The sequence below is a fragment of the Sorghum bicolor genome, chromosome 5 (assembly GCF_000003195.3).
Source record: "Sorghum bicolor cultivar BTx623 chromosome 5, Sorghum_bicolor_NCBIv3, whole genome shotgun sequence".
Taxonomy (NCBI): Eukaryota; Viridiplantae; Streptophyta; class Magnoliopsida; order Poales; family Poaceae; genus Sorghum; species Sorghum bicolor.
This window is the reverse complement of record NC_012874.2, coordinates 1,582,758-1,604,467: the sequence shown is the minus strand read 5'-3', so window position 1 is coordinate 1,604,467 and position 21,710 is coordinate 1,582,758. Positions and strand designations below refer to the sequence as shown.

General features: G+C 42.4%; 4 protein-coding genes across 4 annotated transcripts; 1 reads left to right on the top strand and 3 right to left on the bottom strand.

Moving 5' to 3' along the window:
• Positions 3,568-5,878, top strand: LOC8067631. The gene is made up of 3 exons (XM_021460884.1): positions 3,568-3,968; positions 4,321-4,497; positions 5,402-5,878. Exons 2-3 carry the CDS (start codon positions 4,342-4,344, stop codon positions 5,723-5,725), a joined length of 480 nt encoding a protein of 159 aa, XP_021316559.1. The 5' UTR covers positions 3,568-3,968; positions 4,321-4,341; the 3' UTR covers positions 5,726-5,878.
• Positions 6,257-7,647, bottom strand: LOC8067630 (glutathione transferase GST 23). Its single transcript, XM_002448871.2, has 2 exons — positions 7,129-7,647; positions 6,257-6,864 (listed from the first exon to the last, which is right to left on the bottom strand). Exon 1 carries the CDS (start codon positions 7,568-7,570, stop codon positions 7,130-7,132), a length of 441 nt encoding a protein of 146 aa, XP_002448916.2. The 5' UTR covers positions 7,571-7,647; the 3' UTR covers positions 6,257-6,864; position 7,129.
• LOC8067629 (salt stress-induced protein) lies at positions 7,719-8,647 on the bottom strand. The gene is made up of 2 exons (XM_021460883.1): positions 8,423-8,647; positions 7,719-8,315 (listed from the first exon to the last, which is right to left on the bottom strand). Exons 1-2 carry the CDS (start codon positions 8,639-8,641, stop codon positions 7,980-7,982), a joined length of 555 nt encoding a protein of 184 aa, XP_021316558.1. The 5' UTR covers positions 8,642-8,647; the 3' UTR covers positions 7,719-7,979.
• Positions 14,536-17,332, bottom strand: LOC8067628 (salt stress-induced protein). The gene is made up of 2 exons (XM_021461161.1): positions 17,153-17,332; positions 14,536-14,856 (listed from the first exon to the last, which is right to left on the bottom strand). Exons 1-2 carry the CDS (start codon positions 17,330-17,332, stop codon positions 14,536-14,538), a joined length of 501 nt encoding a protein of 166 aa, XP_021316836.1.

The following is a 21,710-nucleotide window of genomic DNA, read 5'->3' as shown; positions in this document are numbered from 1 at the left end:
ACTTTTGGTCCACGCACAACACGGCCCGAAATGCAGGGAATGGTTCGGCGAATCTGCGTGCAGTGCAGTGCAGTGCAGATGGGAAAAGGGGGAACAGCACTCGCACCCGCACCCGCGATGGGATGGGATGGGATGGGATGGGACGCCGTGCTAGGCACTGTGCACTGTGTTGGCATGGCTACGGCGCCATGCATGCATGCAGTATGGTGAAAGTTACCTCCTTGCACATGATTTAGGCAGTGTCGGAACCAGGATTTTTGCTTAGAGTATGCCGAAAAAAATCTTCATATACAAACCAGTAAAATATATTTATCAATTCGATAGAATTTCATAAAAAATATCCAACAATTCGGTACACAACTATTAACTATTAAGGCCTTGTTTTGTTGCAATTTTTTTTGTAAAATAGATACTGTAGCATTTTCGTTTGTATTTGATAAATACTTTCAATCATAGACTAACTAAACTCAAAAGATTTGTCTCGCAAATTACAGGTAAACTGTACAATTAGTTATTTTTTATCTATATTTAATTCTCCATGTATGTGCCGAAAGATTTGATGTGTTATGAATTTTTTTTAAAAAAAAGTAAAATTTTTAGGAAGTAAACAAGGCCTAATCATGGAATCGAGGTTTATTTCAATCGAGGCCTTGTTTAGTTCTGAAAAGTTTTTGGATTTGGCTACTGTAACATTTTTATTTTATTGGATAGTTAGTGTCCAATCATGGATTAATTATATTTAAAAGATTTATCTCACGATTTACAACCAAATTATACAACTAGTTTTTATTTTTTCTGTATATGTCCAAAGATTCGATATAATGAGTAAAAAACTATTGAGCATGAAACTTATATGTATGTTTTTAGGCTGGGCCTAGGGTATGCCATGCCATACCCGTGCCACCCACTTGATCCGCCCATAGATTTAGGTCTTCTCAAAATTTTTCTTCTCGTACTATCACATCAAATTTTTAAACGTAAAATATTAAATATAGATAAAAAAATAACTAATTATATAGTTTACATATAATTTACGAGACGAATCTTTTAAATTTAATTAGTCTATAATTGACACTAATTACCAAATAAAACAAAAATACTACAATAATTAAATAAAAAAATTCGTAAACTAAGGCCTGCATCGACGAGAAGGCTTCTTGGCGACCTACTGCTGTTCACGAGCAGGACCCTGTTTGGTTATAGAGGATTTTTTTATCAGCCCTTGTTTAGTTCCCAAAATATTGAACAAAATTTTTCACATTTCCCATCACAACGAATCTTACGACACATACATGGAATATTAAATATAGATTAAAGAAATAACTAATTACACAGTTTACTTGTAATTTGTGTGATGAATCTTTTGAGCCTAGTTAGTGCATGATTGGACAATATTTGTCAAATATAAACGAAAATGCTATTATTCCCATTTTGCAAAATCTTTTGGAAGTAAACAAGGCCCCGTCATCAATATTTGGACACATACATAAAGTACTAAATATATACTTTCTTTATCCTTAAAAAGTGTCGTTTTTGACTTTTAGACATCTTATTTTGACCATTCATCTTATTTAATTTTTTTGTCTAAATAACATATATTTTGTTATGACTTATTTTATCATCAAGTATATTTTAATAATTATTTATTTATTTTATAATTTAGAGAAAATTTTTGAATAAGAGGAATGGTCAAACACGATGTGTGAAGGTCAAAAACATCACTCTTTTTGGGACGCAGGGAGTAATATTTGCAAAGCTAAAAACAACAACAACTAAAGGATAATTTACAAGACGAATATTTTAAGTCTAATTACTTGAATAGTAATTGTCAAATAAAAAAATACTATAGTGTGTGTTTAATTTTATCAACCCCCACTTTCGTTTTTATTTGGTAATTATTGTCTAATTATGAATTAACTAGGCTTAAAAGATTTATTTCATGATTTACAAATAAACTGTGTAATTAAGTTTTATTTGACTATATTTAAGGTCGCAAGATTCTATGTGACGAGGAATCTTGAAATTTTTTTAGTTTTTCTTGTTTAGTTCTGAAAACTTTTTGGTTTTGGATATTGTAACATTTTCATTTTTATTTGCTAATTATTGTCCAATCATGCTTAAAAGATTCATGTCGTGATTTACAGGCAAACTGTGTAATTATTTTTTATTTTTGTCTATATTTAATGTTTTATACATGTGCTGTAAGATTCGATGTGATAAGAAATCTTGAAAACTTTTTGGTTTTTTTTTTGAACTTAAACAAGGCATAAACAAAGGCCCCAGTCTCCAAATTCCACCGCGAAATGCGATCGTGCGTGAACTAAGGCTTGTTAAATTTTTTTTTTTGATCTTTAGCACTTTCGTTTTTATTTCACAAATATTATCCAATTATAAAATAAATAGGTTTAAAAGATTTTTACAAACTGTGTTATTAGTTTTTATCTTTATTTATATTTAATGTTATATGCATGTGCCGTAAGAATTGATGTGACGAAGAATTTTAAAAACTTTTTGATTTTTGGTGTGCCTGAAGGGGTGTTTAGTTCCCATTTTCTCTCAAAAAATTTTAGGTTTTGGTCCATTATTTTGCAAAATGAAACTAAACACAATGTTAATTATTTGGTAAAAAGGTAGTTATTCTCCATTTTGGATTTTGGCCTCTTGAGGCCAAAAAAATCCAAAATGAGCCTCAAGAAGCTTTATGACAATAATAAATTCTGTATTTTGGATGGAACTAAACATGGCCCTAAAAATTTTGGCATTTTACATTTCATCACTCCAAAGTAATTGGCATTTTGCATTTTGGATTCTATGGAAACTAAACACCGAGCATCTCCAAGAGATTAGCCAAAAACACTAGCCAAATTTACTAATTTAGCTACTCTCTAAAATATATTTGATAAAAAAGTACTCCCTCCGTCCCCAAATACTGCTATTTCTAGCAGATTTTAGACAGATTAGTGTGGCAAACAAAAGACCATTCTACCCTCAATTAATTTGGGTTCCACCATTTAATCATGCACGTTAAGCCATGGTTCTCTAGTTCCAACGAGCTGTATTTAATGCCAACTAAATAGGTTCAAACAATTACCATGCGCCAAAGTACTACTCCCTAGAAGAAATTAAATGAGCTGGTGGACTACGGAAGTTCCGATGAGAAATTAAATAGGCTGGTGGACTGAGTATGCTAGTAGAAATAACAGTATTTATGGACAAAATTTTCTCCTAGAAATAGCAGTATTTAGGGACGGAGGAAGTATTAGAGTACTCCAACAGACTCTGTAGAGAATGACTAGTGAGGTATGTTATCCAAAAATAGAGAGTGAATAAGGTGAAATAAAGAGTTACTAAATTTGAAGAGTCGTTTATAGAGTCTGTTGGAAACATTTTTTTTCTTCAACAATAGCTAAATTTAGCTTTAAAAATGATTTAGCTAATCTCTTGTAATGCTCTAAATCCCCAAATCCCATCCCGTTCTCACTCTCGATGGAGCTGATCTGCTGAGCAGCGGCAGCGAGAGCGCCGCTAAGCGCCATGGGCTCTCCTCCTCGTGCGCTCCATGACGACGTCCTCGTCCTCATCCTCCTCAAGCTCACCACCGTGCCGCCGCCCGGACCCGCGTCCTCTCCCACCGCTGGCACCGCATCTGGCCTCTCCTCCCGGTGCTCAGCTTCCCTTCGCCCCCCGAGCCCCACCGGTTGCGCAACGCCCTCGACGGCCACGGCGTGCTCCTCCGCGACCTCCTCGTCGGGGCCGACGGCGCCACCGCCGAGTCTCTAGCGGCCTGGCTCCCCGCCGCCGCACGCTGCGTCTCCGGCGACCTGACCCTTAAAACCTACGGTCCGGTGGAAGATGCGGAGGAGGACGACAGCGGCGGCGAGGAGGAGGCCGCGCAGAGAGGCGCTTTTGAGTTCCCCTGCTTCGAGCAGGCCACCAAGATCTTCTTCCTGGGTTTTCAGGGCCTCGCCGTGAGCTCCACCTCACCTCTGCAAGATTCTCACTTACAATTTGGGATGGAGGGAGTAGAAGTCATGTCCCTCCAACATCGCTGAGCACACTGACTTAATTACTATTTTCCATTATATTTGCAAGAAACATGAGATACCAAGTATTTTCTAGAGAACAAATAGTCCAAAGCAGCTCACAATGGCCATGCTTTCTGTAAGAAACCCAGAATGAACTTGTTAGATTTATTGCACGTCTATGCTCACAACAATGGTCAGCTAGCAACAATCATTGAAACAGCTATAGGTTTCAGTTTCATTCCCCTTCTAACTGTCACGTATGACCCCCTTTGTTTTACTTCCTATGAAAACACAGGGTATAGAGAACTATGGCTACATGATGGGAAACATGGCAGTGCTCCCAGACATTACATTTTTGTGCCTAATTGTAATGGCAAATGGACATGCCTTTGAGGCCAGCACATTCCATGTTCTCAGATTGTGTACTGGTTTAAGAAGGTTGAGTCTGCAGTTAGTGGCTACTAAATCAGAGGTAAACCTATTCTTTGTTTACCTAATACTCTCTCCTGACTCAGAAAAAGGTAGCGCTTTGGTCCCTAAAAGGCATTTTTGACGATTAATTTTTGTAAAAGTACATATTGAAAGACAAATTAATTTAAAGCATTATGAAACTATTTTTCAAGGTATACCGATGCATGCTGTTTTTTTTTTTTAAAAAAAACATGTGTTTGTATTTAGGTAGACATGGTTCCTAGGTAAAACACAAGTCATTTTCTTACTGGAGTAAGTATTTAAGTTGCCAGGGAAGTAACGGGAAGAAACCTGCATTTGTATCTTTTTTGTTGGATGTATGGTTTGTTTGATATCTCAATGGTAGCACTTTACTCTGTAGATTTAACTGTTGTTATACTATTTGGGCTGTAAATAGTTGCTCTCTTTCAAGTTATTCTTAGCCTGTTCGAAATATGCGGTTGGTTCTGCTAGTGAGTCGTTGGATGACACTAATGTGGATCAACCTTGGTAATGTATATAAGAGGTAGAAAATAACATGGCAGTGCACAGAAAGTTGAAGGAGTAATTAGCTTTAGTAATTTCATTTTTTAAAAGAAAAATATAAAGGCTATGTAGGTCCATTCAGAGCCTATGCACTAAAATTGGTTGAAAATCTCCTTAATTTTGCGCATTTAATAATAACATATTTCTGTTATTACATGGAATTCTATGTGATTTTATAAACATAAATTTGCTCTTATGTGCTATCTTTTCTGTTGGTTAAAATTATATTGCTGCAACTAGTTACTAGGCTGAATTTTTTTTTGTAGTTCTTGATATCAACAAATTGGTGCACCTCAAAAGTGTTCAGGAATTTGACAATTTTACTCTCTCATTTTTGTCATTCAATCATCAATTAATTTTATTAAGTTCATACTTCTTAGTGTCAGGCCCAAACTGTATGCACATCTGATTGCATATGCCTTCAGCAAGTAGAGTGGAAAACAGAGGAACTTTTATTGAATCACCTTGAAGAAGTACAAGTCAATGGATGGGGAGGAACTGAACATGTAGTTGCTTTTGTGAAACGACTGTTTGATTGGGGGACAAAGATTAAAGAGATGACAGTAAATTTATGGCATTCAATTTCTGAAGTCAAGGCCAAGGAGCTGTACCAAACATTTCAGAGTTTCTCTAGGCCAGTAGTATGCATGAAATTTTACCGATACGAAAAGTCTAGTATGGTGTTATATGCACCTAAGGACTAGCACACCCAAGTTGCCACTTTAGGCACTTTTTTATGCTTTATTTATGTGTTTCTTCTTGTCATGAACCGTTGAACCGTACTGTATGAGAGCACCAACATGCTAGCAGATCTTAAAGAGAAATGTTGAGATCTAATATATTTTGTATTTTGTCTATGCAAGTTGAAGCCTTGTTTCTTTTTCATAAGCTGTATTTAAGTGCCCAATAGGCACGCCCTGCTTGCTAGCCAGTGTTAAACAAGCTGATGGTATTTAGGTATAGATTAGAACAGGGATAAATATGTGCAAAAATTTGACATGTTCTGTACACAGACAAGTCTGCAGGCGAGAGGTCTTAGTGGTTGATCTTGTAATCTGCATTCTGAGCAGGGTATTTGGTTCTTGCTGGCTTAATCTAGTACTTTGGTTTTTGTTTGGTTCAGCGTCTTTTCTTAGGTGGCGCATCCTTGGTGAAGGTATTTGGAAGACGTGTCAAGACGAGTGATGGATTCTTTTCTTAATTTGCACAAAGATGTGTGATGGAGTCGGCGTTTTCTGGGAGTTTGGTCTTTTCTTTGCTTTTGTAGCTGTTAAGTCGGTTAGTTTGTTTGGTTGCTAGCTGGCTGTGTCCAGTCTCATTTAGATGCTAAGCTCTGCATGTAAACGTTGGTTTTCCCAGTGCGTGTGTGGTGTGTGTTTGTATCAAACAATTTGCTTTCTATAAAAACGGGGTTTATCTCTGTAAAAAAAAAGACAACCCGCTAGCCGGCATGTCTGAGCCGATTAGTAGTGATTTTGTGTGGGGTCTAGGAGTGTTAGAATTTGATGAAGGAGAAAATAGTTTGTTTGGTGGGTTAAGATTTGACGTCAGAGAATTTTTATTTGTTTTATCTTTTTTTTTTTTTTGCTACGAACATTGTATGCCAATGCCAGCACATGTCTATTAAGCCGTTAGCTGGTTTTATCAGCTGATGAGGAGATGCATATTGCTGTTTGGTCGAACTTTACTGAAAGAAGACGACGGAAGAAAAGGTTATCACCTTGCGATTCCTGATGAAGAACCTCGGTTTGGTTTTTGATGTTGGTGTTCACCAATCACCAGCGATGATGACCTGTTGCGTCGTTACAGTTGGTGTTCACCAATCACCAGCAAAGATATATGCCTGCGTTGTTCTACCGGTGGTAAGGAGATCTGAAGGGTGATGGATGTGTAGAACTCAGAGTGAGGGATGCCTCAAGTTCGACGGTAGTAGTGGGTTCAGTTATTAAGGTACAAAATCTTGCTTCCGATTATGACGCATGCATATGGATAGAAGAGTTCTGTAGAATGCGTTTTTTTGAACATCTAGACACTAGGCTGAATTTGCAAGGCACGCAACAGAGGATCAGAGACTAGTACTTGTACTTTAGAAATAGCACACACTCACCTCATCTCAAAATCTTCGATTCATGCATGGTCAATGTCTGGTCAAATGTCCTAGTATAGCAGAAGATGACCGAGAGTCCTGAGACCTTTTCCTGCTGGAACCTGGCCCGGAAACGGGCCATGGCGCGCTGGTAGGGGTCGCGAGGGAGGATGGGGTCGCCGCGGTGGTTCCAGGCCTCGTCGATGAACTCGAGGATGACCTGCGACTCGGCGATGGGCCTGCCATGGTAGACCAGCACGGGGACTTTCTTGTGCACGGGGTTGTACGCCAGCAGCTCGGCGCTCTTGCTCCGGAGATCCTCCTCCGTGTACTCGTACTCGACGCCCTTCATCGCTAGCGCCCATTTCACCTGGAGCACGTAGGGGCTTGCCCAGAAGCCCAGCAGCTTCACTGCCGCCTTCTTCTCGCTCTCTGCTGCTTGTTGCTCGAGATGATGATCCATGGCGCAGTGGTGGTGTGGTGTGTTTACTGAATTAACTACTGATCAGTTCGTTGGTTATATGTGATCTTCGGTTTTGATTTCAATGGTTAGTCAGATTTGGCGGCTGGAATAGTCTGCATATGTAACAGAGACGAAGAGTACTATGTCGTTGTCGTCTCATCATGAACATGAATTTTCTCTTACAGTCATTGGTATAGGTTTTGCATTCCACATTGACCACGCGTCTGACCACAGCTTAGGTCTTTTCAGCCATACAAATGCCAGTGATCAGCTAGATAATCACTCCATCCACAAATAAAAGTCTTCTCAGATTTAGTTTGTCTATTACAATATACGCCCGGGCGATTTGCTGTTATTTATTTATGTTTCCATGCATCATCGTCACAGTATACGCAGTGCCGTAGCCGTACTAATTTCGTCCCTGACGTCTGGATGCATATTTCTTCTTGTATGCCGCCGCGTATGATAATGATGATGATGATGACGACGAGCAAGAAGGCTTGATGTAAACACCAATGGCGTCGAGAAGCCAGCCGGAGCGACCCCAGAAGCCGACGACGCAGGCGCCGTCGGCCACCGGCACGGAGAAGTAGCGCGACCCCGGGGCCACGCAGCCGTACGGCCCGTACGTTCTGCCGGCGCTGGTGCGGAACGTCAGCGACGTGATCACCACGGTGGGGACGTTCGCGAAGAGCGCCGCCGTCCCCTCCATTGCCGTGATGTGCTCCCCTGAACGCAGGTCGATCTGCACAGGAATTATTTGTATATATGTTCGCAGATGCATGCCAATCAAGCAAATTAAATCAAGCAAAATGCATACAAGGATCGATCTGGGCGGTCGATCGGCGTTACCTGGGTACGAACTGCTCTGGAGCCGTAGGAATCCGGGAGGCCCCACGGACCAGCGACTCTGTGCGGCGAGCCCTCATAGTCGCCGGCGAGGGTGTACTCGCAGGAGAGGGAGTGGATGGCGCTGGAATGGTAGAGGACGATGCTACCAAGGCGAGGAGCGCTGACGACGCGCATGTAGAACGGACTCCCGCCGGATCCACCCCACGGCCCCATGCTCATCACGCCCCTCGGCTGCAAATGCAATTGCAATCCATCCATTATTCAGAGATTCATATATTCATATTCATACTGCTAGCAGTAGTACTACTTTTTATATAGGCAAAATTTTTTGTGTTACCATTAGCTCCTCTCTCTTGAACCGGCAGTAAATAAAGATTATTTTCACCACCAGTTTTAGTTTATAGTGATATAATACCACAAAGAGTTTCAATAAAATTGGCGCTGAAAATAGTATTGGATATAAATATATTTCTGCAGTAGTGGCTAACAATAATTGATCTCGATCGACTGTAAAAGTACATATATAAACAGTCTGAAGTAATAATAATAATAATACAGAAAAGAAAGATTAGTAGTAGAAATTAAAGCATGCATGCATATGCACGTACCGAAGTGTGATTATTGTAGTGTCTCTGGGTACTTGAGTTAGCATTTGTCCTGCTGTTTGTCTTTAGAACATCGCCATCAGCCGAAGGGAGTTTAGGGAGGGCGACGTAGGAATCCAGTGCTTCTTCACGAAGGGAGGACGACGAGCTTTCAACACCATCACTAGTGCTCCATGATGCCACACCGACGGGTTCTAGTTCTCTGACTCCACCACGCCTGCCTCCTCGTCGCCGTCCCAAAACACTGATATCCCAAAGCTCCTGAAACAAGTAAGTACATGACAATTGACAAACGAATTAATCACCTCTTTTTATGACACGACGACGACGCATGCAGGGGATTGATTGGATAGATGATCTCTACACCTTTAGAAGAGATCCAACACAACGTATATGTAACTGATGGATGGAGATGATGCATGAACAAGGTGGAGCTATTGCTATTGTCGACGATGTGATCGATCACCTTGGTGACGTAGTCGAGGGCTCCTCGCCAGGTGAATTCGACGCTAGCACCGACGCTGTTGTCCGGCCCCCTCTCCAGCGCCCGCCCGAGCTGGATGCCCACGAGCAAGGCGTAGGTGTACATGCTCAGGGGGACGACGACGAGGAGCAGCACGGCCGCCCCGGAGAGCTTCGCCATTTCTCTCCCTGCCCTGCCTGACACAACGACTGGCCGGAGATCAGTCGACTTGGACGACGATGGCAGGTATACATGTATATATGGTTGCCTAGCTATGGCATATCCTCTTGTATCTTATGCATTGATCATATTGATGGTATCGATTAATTACCTAGGTCATTAATTTGTTTGTCATTGTCGTCGCGTCTCTGTCAAACAGCTGTTGCCGGCCGCCGTTACAACGACATGCATTCATCGAGACATCCAAGGAAACAAGCTAAGAATACTTCACCTTTGGATTCAGCAATGCCATGGTCTTCAACGCTTGGTACTAGTAAACTCCGACAGCGACAAAAGGATTCAATAGGTCAGGCAGTAGGGTTCATTGTTTCCTGTTTCATGGATTACATGGTTGGACAAATCAAGCAAATATATATACTACGGAGTTTTTTTTAGATAATGATATATACTACTGAGTAGTAGTTTATATACTCCCTCCGTCCGTGAATACTGCTATTTCTAGGAAAAAATTTTGTCCACATATTCTGCTATTTCTACTAGCATACTCGGTCCACTAGCCCATTTAATTTCTCCTGGGAACTTTCGTGGTCCACCAGTCCATTTAATTTCTTCTAGGGAGTAGTATTTTGGCGCATGGTAATTGTTTAAATCTGTTTAGTTGGCATTAAATGCAGCTCGTTGGAACCAGAGAACTATGACTTAACGTGCATGATTAAATGGTGGAACCCAAATTAATTGAGGGTAGAATGGTCTTTTGTTTGCCACACTAATCTGTTTGAAATCTGCTAGAAATAGCAGTATTTGGGGACGGAGGGAGTATATCAATATACGCATCAACATCCGTTGGTGATCGCATGCATTGATCGAGCAATGTGTGTGAGCACCCCATATGGCTGTTGATCGAGCAACGTACGTAGATAAGAAGCTAGCTGATCCCTGTCAACAATATTAGGTGAACAACAGAATTGCACACTTGGAACATGTTCTTCTCACCGAAGATGTTAGGTGTTGATCATGATTCACTTTCTTAGCCGAGGCTGGAGTTTATTAGCCGGTTCCATAGAAAATTTTTCCCTTATCCTTTTTATCTCCTTGTTTCTCGTAGTAGTAGTGCTCTGCTCTCCTGTCTGAGAGAGGGGTCGTAGTTGTTGGAGGCGTGACCGCGTGAGCATGCATGGCAGCCATGCATAATTGTTCGGAGGTGTGTATATATGTGGCAGTCGTATTAATTAATATTGGAGGGGTGTGCGTGGCAATGGTGGTGGTGATCGTAGCAAGTTTGTTTTTTTTTGTGGCACGGTGCCGGTGCCTTTACCGAAGCTGTATGGTTTTTGGCCAGGTTTTCTTTATAAACCAGCGCGATTATCTTTTTCTAACAAATCTACAACAAAACTCTTGTCACCCTACCGAAAAATGGTTGCTTTCTGTTGATATATGAGATTTTCTTTTGCAAAATGTAAACATTATTTGTACCATCATTTTTGGGTCGAGCAAATTGTACCTTTGCCCCCAAGATCTTATCTTTCCTCGGGGGTTCTTGTAGGTTCAATCCTTCACTCTATTGATGAATGCTGTTGAAGAAGGCTGGCTTCACGAGTGAAGGCTGCAAACAAAGGCTTAGTGAAGGTTGTCTAACATGTTGGAACCTCCTATTTCTCAAAAAAAAATTACTCGTGCCGAGCACGGTGGGCGCCAATGTTGGGACAAGCGTCCCAAACAGGGTTGAGAGATGGAGGCTCCTCAGAGATTGCTAGCTGAAGAGGGTCCCTTGGTGATGGTCGGTGGGAGAAGGTCTTCGGGAGAAGGCCAGAGAGAGAAGGACGATGGGAGAAAGTTAGCGACGAAGGCTCGGCTAGAGGAGGCCAGTGACGAAGGCTTGGTCGGAGGAGGCAGGTGATGAAGGCCAGATCGGAGGGGGCTAGCGATGAAGGCCTGGCCGGAGGAGGTCGGTGATGAAGGCCGGTGACGAAGGCCAAGCTAGAGGAGGTCGACTACAAAGGCCCTGTCGGAGAAGGCTTCTCGATGAAGGTCTGAGACAAAGGTCTGGCCGGAGAAGGCTTCTCGACGAAGGTCCGAGATGAAGGCCTGGCTGGAGAAGGCTTCTCGACGAAGGTCCAAGACGAAGGTCTAGCCAGATAAGGCTTCTCAACGACGGTCCAGGCGAAGGCCTGGAACAAAGGCCTCAGATGGAGGTTTGATGATTGTTCCCTGTAAGGGATTTGTGGAGAAGGCTCCATGACGGAGGCTGTGCAGAGAAGGCTGCACAACAATGGTCTAGTGCAAAGATTCTACGGAGAAGGCCTACCATTGAAGGCTCCAACAGATGAGGGGGAGAGTGAGGCAGCTGCTAGGGTTTTGCGAAAAAATAGTGAGAGTGGAGAGAGCCCCCTTGCCCTCATGATAATGGGCATTATATAGGCAAGTGGAAATTTACAAGCGACCCCTCAGTGGGGGTTGGTTTTACATGCCACTCCAATGGCTCTAGTTAGGCCCTCTTCTAAGGGACTTGGTCCATTTGAATATGGCATGTCCCAACAGTTGCCTCCAGCACATGGATAGATCCATACATGGTCCATGCATGGAAGAGAAGTAACCTTCACTATTGGGCCATCACTTTTGTTGATTACGAACGGACAATGATAACCCTTCACTATGGTTCTTAAGTTAAAAATTCAAAAATGGTCAGGGTCCTGAAGAACCAGGAGTAAATGTCCTTATCACTGGCAGCTCAAACCATGAACCGACAAACATATCACTACTGTGATAAAGCCACTTGTCGACAGTGAAGTAATCTGTATATAACCGGAGACTCTAGAGTCTAGACTATATATACTAGGCAGTCTGAACTCTGAAAGCACAAACATAGAGTACATAACATGAGCATGGATGGAGCGGTCCTTCTTCAACCAGTTACTGTAAACAACGTACACGTATACGCAATATAGTCACTGAAGCTTTGGGAAGACAAAAGTTTCTTTCATCCATGTCTCTAGGTGTGGGTACATCAACTCCCCTGCATACATCTCGATCTGCACAAGAATTTACCCATATCGAAATGTAGCTTTCCAATCCACATGCATACATATAGAGGGGGTCGATGGGGTCACCGTGGCACGAACTCTTCTTGAGCCAAAGGAATGCGGGATGCTCCATGAACCCGCCATTTGGACTCGCTGCTCGCCATTGGCGTCTTTATCGTCTCCGACGAGGGAGTACTCGCAGGCCAATTCAGGTGTGGATGGCAGCGCTAGAATGATACACGATGGTGGCACCAAGGCGAGGGACGCTGGTGCCGCGCATGCGGAATGGCTCGCCACCGGGTCTGCCCCATGGCCCGACGATGATCACTCTCGGCTGCGATGTATTTGTAGCCCAAGCATGTACCTACGTCATCTTGGAGGAAGAGAAGAAAAGAAACTTGCTTTATCTCAACGTACTTCTCAAAAGGTAGATGTAGTTCGTCCATACCAGACATACATGTAGTGAGGTAGGGATGTAGGGTGGTTGCTTTGAGTTCAGCCAAAATACGGTCAGCCAGCAGTGTTTTTATTTCACAACGAATCAATATCAGTATCAACATCCGCATCAACCGCTTTTACGACCAGCCCGGTATCTCCTGGCCTTGGGCTGAGTAGCATTGCTTTCTATATCAACGCTTGGCCTGCAAGGATGTTGCTGCTTTGGCTGCATAGACCTTCCAAGACGACAGCTTTCCGTCAGAACTTGCACAGCTTCAGCGCCGGTGTGCAACCTTGCCCGAACTGCATCATACCCTACTCTCTCTCTCTCTCTCTCTCTCTCTCTCTCTCTCTCTCTCTCTCTCTCTCTCTCTCTCTCTCTCTCTCTCTCTCAGAGTTCCTGGAATGGAAACAAAAGAAGCAAATAAATGACTGGTGCATGCATGCAGTGCAGGTGCAGTTGCAGCAGCAGGGCCATGACATGTGGGTTTCTTTGTTTGGCTGATAAGCCATAATAGAAAGCGTTGATTTATTATGAGATGAGAGAAAAATATATCTGAATGATTGGCAGATTCGACTGATAAGTTTAAGGAGCCGTGCCATTTCTTCCCCTTTATTTCCCAAGCAACGGCGACGACGATGGAGTTGGATTCTATTATACTTGGGCACAACACAATGCAACCAAGTTTGGTGCTGGCGGACAGACGGCAGCCAGACCACTCCAATCATGTATAGGCGTCGCCATATATATGCAACGAACCAATGCTCTTCTTTTTACAGCTTATTGATTCTACAAATATTTATGGATCCAGAGCTTAGCATATTTATGGATTCAGTTTAGTTGTTTGTGTCGTCTTGTTTCTGTCAATTAGCAGCCGGCGCAACGACGTGGATGGGGACATCAAAATTCAAGGAAAGAAGGCCAAGCAACAACATACCAGGAGGCGAAAAATCCTTGAAGGTTGATGGTTTTCTTGTCGGTTTACTTTTAACGACATGAACTCGAGAATAGTCTTTGTCGACCTTCTGAAACCGACAGGAAAGACACTTTTTTTTTCTCTCGGTCTTGAAACTACTGTCAGCAATGTGTAAAAACATATGGAATCAGACATACACTCCTCGCTACTACAGTGAGCTTTTTCAATGCGTTTCTTCGCATCCTTTGGATGGCCATTTTTATTACAAGAATTGAGTTATGAGCCAAATTTGTTGCACATTTCGGTCACTGTATATATACGTGATCTTTGTAGATGCTCATGTTTTATGACACCCTCACTTCTGCCAACCGGAGGTGGCTTGGGTAAGGATACGATTTGATGGTACAAAGTATGACCTCCAAGGCTCCAATGTAGTGCCGGAGCTGTTGCAGGAGAACTCTAAGTACGTATACGGTATACACTAGCAGTATTAATTTGGTCCATGACGTCTGGATGCATAGTATTTCTTGTACGCCGTGTAGTATGATGATGAGCAAGAAGGCTTCATGTAAACTCCAATGGCGTCAAGAAGCCAGCCAGAGCGTCCCCAGAAGCCGACGATGCAGGCGTCGTCCGCCGCTGGGATGGAGAAGTAGTGCGACGACCCTGCTGCCACGCTGCCAAACGGCCCGTGTGTTCTGCCGGCGCTGGTGCGAAACGTCAGCGAGGTGATCACCACGCCGGGGACGTTCGCGAAGTGCCCCGTCGTCCCCTCCACTGCAGTGATATACTCCCCTGAAGCCAAGTCGATCTGCTCAAGAATTAATACGTATATTTATTGAGGTTTTGTTAATTTGGATGTTGTCAGAGGATGCATATTAATCTATACGTTGAGGTAGACTGAGGTGAAATTTGGTTCAAGTTTTACTTTAATTTATCCTAACTAGCTAACACAATATATGTTAATTGATGCGAATCTGGTTACATGTGAATAAAGCCTAAGATTGGTGTCAACCCCAGCTTGCTCTTGTATCCAAGACATAAGTATGAATGAAAGCTCATGCATAAATATAGTACCGATAAGTTATCAAAATAAGCATTGGCTCTATCTCTTTGTTCATGTTCTTATACAATATCCAGTTATCCACCGTAGTTCCTATCACGTCATGATAAAAAAAATTATATATTATTTTTTATCTATACGCATAATTTTTCTCCCTCTGCATATCACTCCTCCGCATGTCCTCAATTTGTGTTTATTTAACACCTTAGCTTAAGTTATGGCCGCACATTTTCTAGTATAGACTACATTCTTAATTATTACAATGGCATAGAATCCCTGAACCACCGTATTCAAAATTGTTGGTGGACCTTTAATCAACTAAACACAAGAGGATAGTACACTACTGGAAACGTTGATTTCCTTGACAGTGCATTTACCATTAAGGAAAACAGAAATGCTGTCAGGAAATTCATATCAATTTTCCTTACGGTGCAGTCATGGAATAAGAGTCATAGCTAGCATGACAGGAAAAATAAACAAATGTCTGACGGTGCATCGTCACAGATTTTTTTATTTTCATGTCGTGCTCAACCGCCAGGGAAACTAAAAACCGTTAGGAATAGGATTTTATTTCTGTCGGTTTAAATCAAAAAAACATTCAATATCAAAATGAAAATTAATCCTCCTGGCAGTTAGAAACTCATAGGATAAAAGAATAATTACCCGAACGGTTGGATAACCATCAAAATAAATAAATTGTCCTATCAGTGTCACCTATTTCCCAGTTGACTTGAAATTAACAGTCAAGAAAATATTTTTCGTGTCTGTGTTAAACCGCCAAGGAAACTGTGACCCACATGAAAATGATACTATTTCATTTTCTATATAATTCAAAATATATTTTATGCCATTTGCACTGAATAATATATATCATTGGTAATCAAAAAAATATCAAAAACTAAGAATGTTATTTTTGTAATCCCTTCAATTGATCGAGATACTGGTGAAATTATATGGGTACTTCAGATTTTTGTATCAATATAGATATGTCATAACGTTTTAATAAAATATTGTTAAATTTATTTAAAGTAAGAACTTACTAACTATCATGAGGTATTAATAACATTTAATTAGATTGTTAGAGTCCTCGGTGTGTCGCTAATTAAGAAAAAAATTCATGATTAGTAAAACATGTAAATACATATTTACCGCACATGTATGTATGTACGTATATATACTTCATTTGTATGATGACAAATCATGTATTTTAAATTTAATTTAGATTTTAATATATTAATAATGATAGAAGTGGGTAATTTAGAAACATATATACGTGGAATTCATGGAGATATGATACTTTTTTGTATTAGTAGATATTGGTAGTTTTGATGTATATTTATAGGATACTTTATTTAATATGTTTTTAATGATGGTTTATGTGGATATTTAGATGCACATTTAAGGGGCTACTTACCTGATCGCTTAAGCTTATCTACCAAATCTGCCAACCATTTAACAGTGTTTTTCTCTCACAACAAATCAGTGAACAGTACTTTCAGTTGTAACTTTTCATACACTCAAACACGCTAGAGACAATCTATCATAGTGGTATATAGGTCTATAACTTAGATGCACATTTGTTGGCTTACTCTAGATTATGCTTGAGAATAGCAAAGGTGGGTATACTAAGGCCCCGTTTGGTTACCCTTGCTAAATTTTAGCTAGCTAAAATTATTTTAGCTACTCTTGAGTGACTAATGGAACTAAACTATTTTAGCTCCTTTTAGTCAATGTGTTTGGAACTTTAGCTACTAAAGTGACTAAAGTTTAGCTAGCTAAAATTTAGCAAGGGGAACCAAACAGGGCCTAAATGTGGGTCATTTTTTCATGAAATAAAATAGATCTAATACTACTATTACTAATTGAAGACCCATAACTGAGCCTCTAGCGCTAGAAAAAATAATTAACATAAATTCTAGACATAAGTCTCTAACCAGCTATGCATTTTTTTTTTTTGATGTCCTAACCAAAACGCCACTTTGCAAAGAGCGAAAAATGCATGCATATATACAAGGAAGAAGATCATCTCGATGTGGGTGATTACCTTGGCACGAACTCCTCTGGAGCCGAAGGAATACGGGAGGCCCCACGGACCAGCCACTCGGGGCGGCGGCGGCGGCCCGTCATAGTCGCCGGCGAGGGTGTACTCACAGGAGAGGGAGTGGATGGCGCCGGAATGGTAGAGGACGATGCTGCGAAGGCGAGGAGCGCTGGCCCCGCGCATGTAGAACGGCTGCCCGCCGGATCCTCCCCACGGCCCCACGCTGATCACACCCCTTGGCTGCATCCATCCATTATTCATATTCATACTGCTAGTGCTAGTATTTTATACAATTATATATAAGACACAAAAATTATTGTAATATAATAATTAAAAAAAAAGAAAAAGAAAGATTAGTACTAGAAATTGAACCGTGTGTACTCGTACCGAAGTGTGATTATTGCTTGTAGTATCTCTGGATACTTGGGATAGTAGCTGCATTTGCAGTGCTCTTTGTCTTTGTAAGAGCATCAGTTCTCTTTGTCTTTGTAAGAGCATCGACTGAGAAGGGAGAGTGATGGCGGCATCGGCGCCGGAGGGTTGCTTTGCCGCCGACGACGACGAGCTTTCAACACCGCTGCTTCTCGACGCCACAACGGCAGGTACTGCAACTTCTCTTACTCCGCCGTTAACGAAGAAATGACCCCTGCCTCCTCCTCCTCCTCCTCCTCCTCGTCCCGAAACATTGGTATCCCAAATAAGCTCCTGAAACAAGCACGTACGTCGATGATCGTAGCGATAACAGCAAGTCACCTCGATCTGTTATTTATGGCGACGACACAAAGCAAGCTAGCAGTGGATGCATAGATCTCTACCCTAGAAGAAGAGATGCTGGCGACCGCCTTGGTGACATAGCGGTGGTCGAAGGTGGCCCCTCGCCAGGTGAATTCGACGACTCCGCCTAGGCTTTTTGGAATCAACTTCTCCAGCGTCCACCTGAGTCTCACGTCCGGATTCCTCTCCAGCGCCTGCCCGAGCTGGACGCCGACGAGCAAGGCGAAGGTGTACATGCACAGAGGGACGACGACGAGCAATAGCACGGTCGCCCTGGAGAGCTTCGCCATTTCTCCCTGACCTCCCTGCAGCAGCAGCGCGCAGCGGCAGCAGCAACCGGCTGGGGATCGATCGACCGAGCTGGACGATGCCCGGCAGCAGGTATATATATGGCTGGCTGGCTAGGCGTACGTCCCCTTATCTTATGCATCGATCATTGATGGTATCGATTAATTAGCTAGGTCGTCATTTAATTGTCACTGTCGTCGTCTCTGTCACTCCGGCTGCTGCCGCCTGCCGCCGGTACGTACAACGACATGCATTGATCGAGACATCCACGGAAACAAGGGTTAGCCTTGGATTTAGTAATCTATGAAAAGCAGGCCTTGTTTAGTTCACCCCAAAAACCAAAAACTTTTCAACATTCTTCGTCACATCGAATCTTGCGGTATATGCATAAAACATTAAATGTAGACAAAAATAAAAACTAATTATAAATCGCTAGATAATAAATCTTTTAACCCTACTTAGTTTATGATTAGACAATATTTGCCACAAACAAACGAAAGTACTACCGTACCTCCCACAAAGTACTCTGCTCCCTTTGTCGGCTCGCCTTCATCCACTCCCTCTCAGAGCCTGTTTAGATTGTGGATGAAAATTTTTTGGGTGTCACATCGGATGTGTCGGAAGGATGTCGGGAGGGGTTTTTAGAAACTAATAAAAAAACAAATTACATAGCTCGTCAGGAAACTGCAAGACAAATTTATTAAGCATAATTAATCTGTCATTAGCATATGTGGGTTACTGTAGCACTTAAGGCTAATCATGGAGTAACTAGGCTTAAAAGATTCGTCTCGTGATTCTCAACTAAACTGTGTAATTAGTTTATTTTTTTATCTACATTTAATGTTTCATGCATGTGTCTAAAGATTCGATGGGATGGATGAAAAAAATTTTGGTGGGGAACTAAACAGGGCCTCACTTTACAGCGCGTTGGAAGCCTAGCACTCTCATCTTTATCCTCTGCCGTTGGAAGCCTGGCACCCTCCCTCATGTTTCTCCTCCGCCGGCCCCATTCCCGTCTCCACCATTGGCGCCCCTCCAACTCTTCTTCTCCCAAGCCGCTGAGTCGAAGATGTCGTGCGCTCAGAGAGGCCGTCGCAGCGGTGCGGAAGAGCGCTCCCCCGAGCGTCCAGATGTGGGCGTCAACAAAGACAGGCGTGGTCCGGGCACCGACGAAGAGGCTGGCGGGGTGGGTGCGTACCGTGCACCGACAAGGAGGCCGTGCAGGACGGGCACTGCCTTGCGCCGACGAGGAAGATGGGGAGATGAGCGCGGCCCATACACCGATGGGAGGTCGGTGCTCTCTCTTGTCTTCTCTTCGGCGTGGGTCTTTCTCCTCTTCTCTTTTGACACTCCCTCCTCCATGCCTTTTGTGCGTGGTAGCCGAGGTCAACAGCCGGCCATGGTCTTGTTCGCGGATGGGATCTAGATCTAGAATGGGAGGAGCTCCAGATTGATATGCAAGACCATGCAGTAATAATTAGAAGATATAGGGGCACCAGCATCATTTTTGCGTGCCCTTGATACATGTGCCCATTCATCAAACGACACTTTTTCTGGGATGGAGGGACGAGGGAGTACACCTTTATCTGACATTGATGCTGAGGTCTTGTTTGCTTCCTCTTATTAAACTTTATTCCTATCACATCATATGTTTGGACACATGTATGAAGTATTAAATATAGACTATTTACCAAACTAAAAACTATGGACAGCTTGTGACAACATATATATCTACGAACTGAACCTTCATTTTTTATTGTTAAAAGGCTGGAAGGCTTTTTAACTTTTGAACTCAACCGGGTACATGTGCTGCTATGGTCGACGACAATACGACAGCATGCATTCGAGAGAAAACTAACTGAACCGGATAAATAACTTGGTACATATGTTAGAAAAGTTCAGTGGGCTTTGGCTTCAGAATCCATCATCAGAGACTTCCACCTCGACCTCGACCTCGACCTCGACATAGCCCTTGGTGTCGAGCTCACGGCGCGGTAGTACTCCTGGATGCTGCAGATGTGGTCGTGATTGCCCCTCATGAGCTCATTCACCCTGGCAGACTGGCGCCAGCACTCCTCGAAGATCAGCTTTGGTTCCGACCCCGGGGGAAACCTGGCCGGCTGCATGGGCTTCATCGCCAGGACGGAGTTGACCTAATTTAATATTGGGGAAGCCTCCTCATCACTTTCTTGGTCTTCGCCGCCGGCACCTCCTCCGCCACCCCATCCTTGCCCATCTCCGATCAAGGATTTGTCACGGCGCCAGACACTTTCCTCATCCCTTTCTCTCCTTCCTCTCGACTCATTGAATCTGGGTTGTGAGGAACCGTAGTATACTATATATTCACTATGTAAACCTTCATAGCAAAAACTTTATACTAAACTATATCATATTATATATTCATTATGTAGATATATTCATGTAGAGTCTAATAAAATTGTATTTTCCATTTTAGAATTTTTTAGTGATTTACTATGATTTTTTAAAGAGTCAACCAAAATAATTAAAAAAAGAAAAGACAAAACTACCGTCACTGTTAAAAAACCATCAGAATTGCTCTAAGAAGGTAAAATACACTGTTTGAAAAGTTGAGATAAATGGTTTGCTCGGTTTCAAAGTTGAAGGAGGAAAAACGGACTTTTGTGAAATTTAAGAAGGAAAAGTTCCTTTTAAAAAAAATGAAGTGAAAGAATGGCCCAGCCCGGACCGGGCCTGGCGTATGGCCTGTGAGCCGCCCAGCCTGGCCCAACTAGCCATGATGGCTGGCAGTGGCAGCCCGCGGCCATTCAGTGTGGAAGAACTGCTGCTTAAAGCGTGGGCCGCGTGGGTGACTAAGGACAACATCCGCCCGCCCGGATTGATGCTGCTTCCACCTCTGTAACACTTTTTTTGTTTTTTTTTTAAACCAAATGAGAGGTAAATTCGCAGATAGACCACAGATTCAAAAAAAAAAAAAAAAAAACATGTGCATACTGCACACAGATAAACCACAGCAACATGGGCTGGGTAGAGGGTGTGCCTAGAGGAGCATTTCACGTCAGTACACCTGCAATTACGCTTAGACCGTCGTCAAACACATGGTTTTCAGTAGTTACTAAGACGAGCAGAACTAGGGACCTCAGTACAGTACAGTACAGTACTAGTATACCTGATCAGGGAGCAGTACCGGCCATCAGTGATGGATTACTCCTAGGCCTTGTTTAGTTTTCAAAAAAAAAATTTGATTCTCGGTCACATCGAATCTTTAGACGCATATATGAAGTATTAAATATAGACGAAAATAAAAACTAATTACACAGTTTAGTCGAAATTGACGAGACGAATCTTTTGAGCCTAGTTAGTCCATGATTGGATAATATTTGTCAAATACAAACGAAAATGCTACAGTGTCGATTTTCCAAAAAAAAATTTGGAACTAAGGCTCTGTTTAGATTGAGGATGAAAATTTTTTGGGTTTCACATCGGATGTGTCGGAAGGATGTCGGGAGGGGTTTTTAGA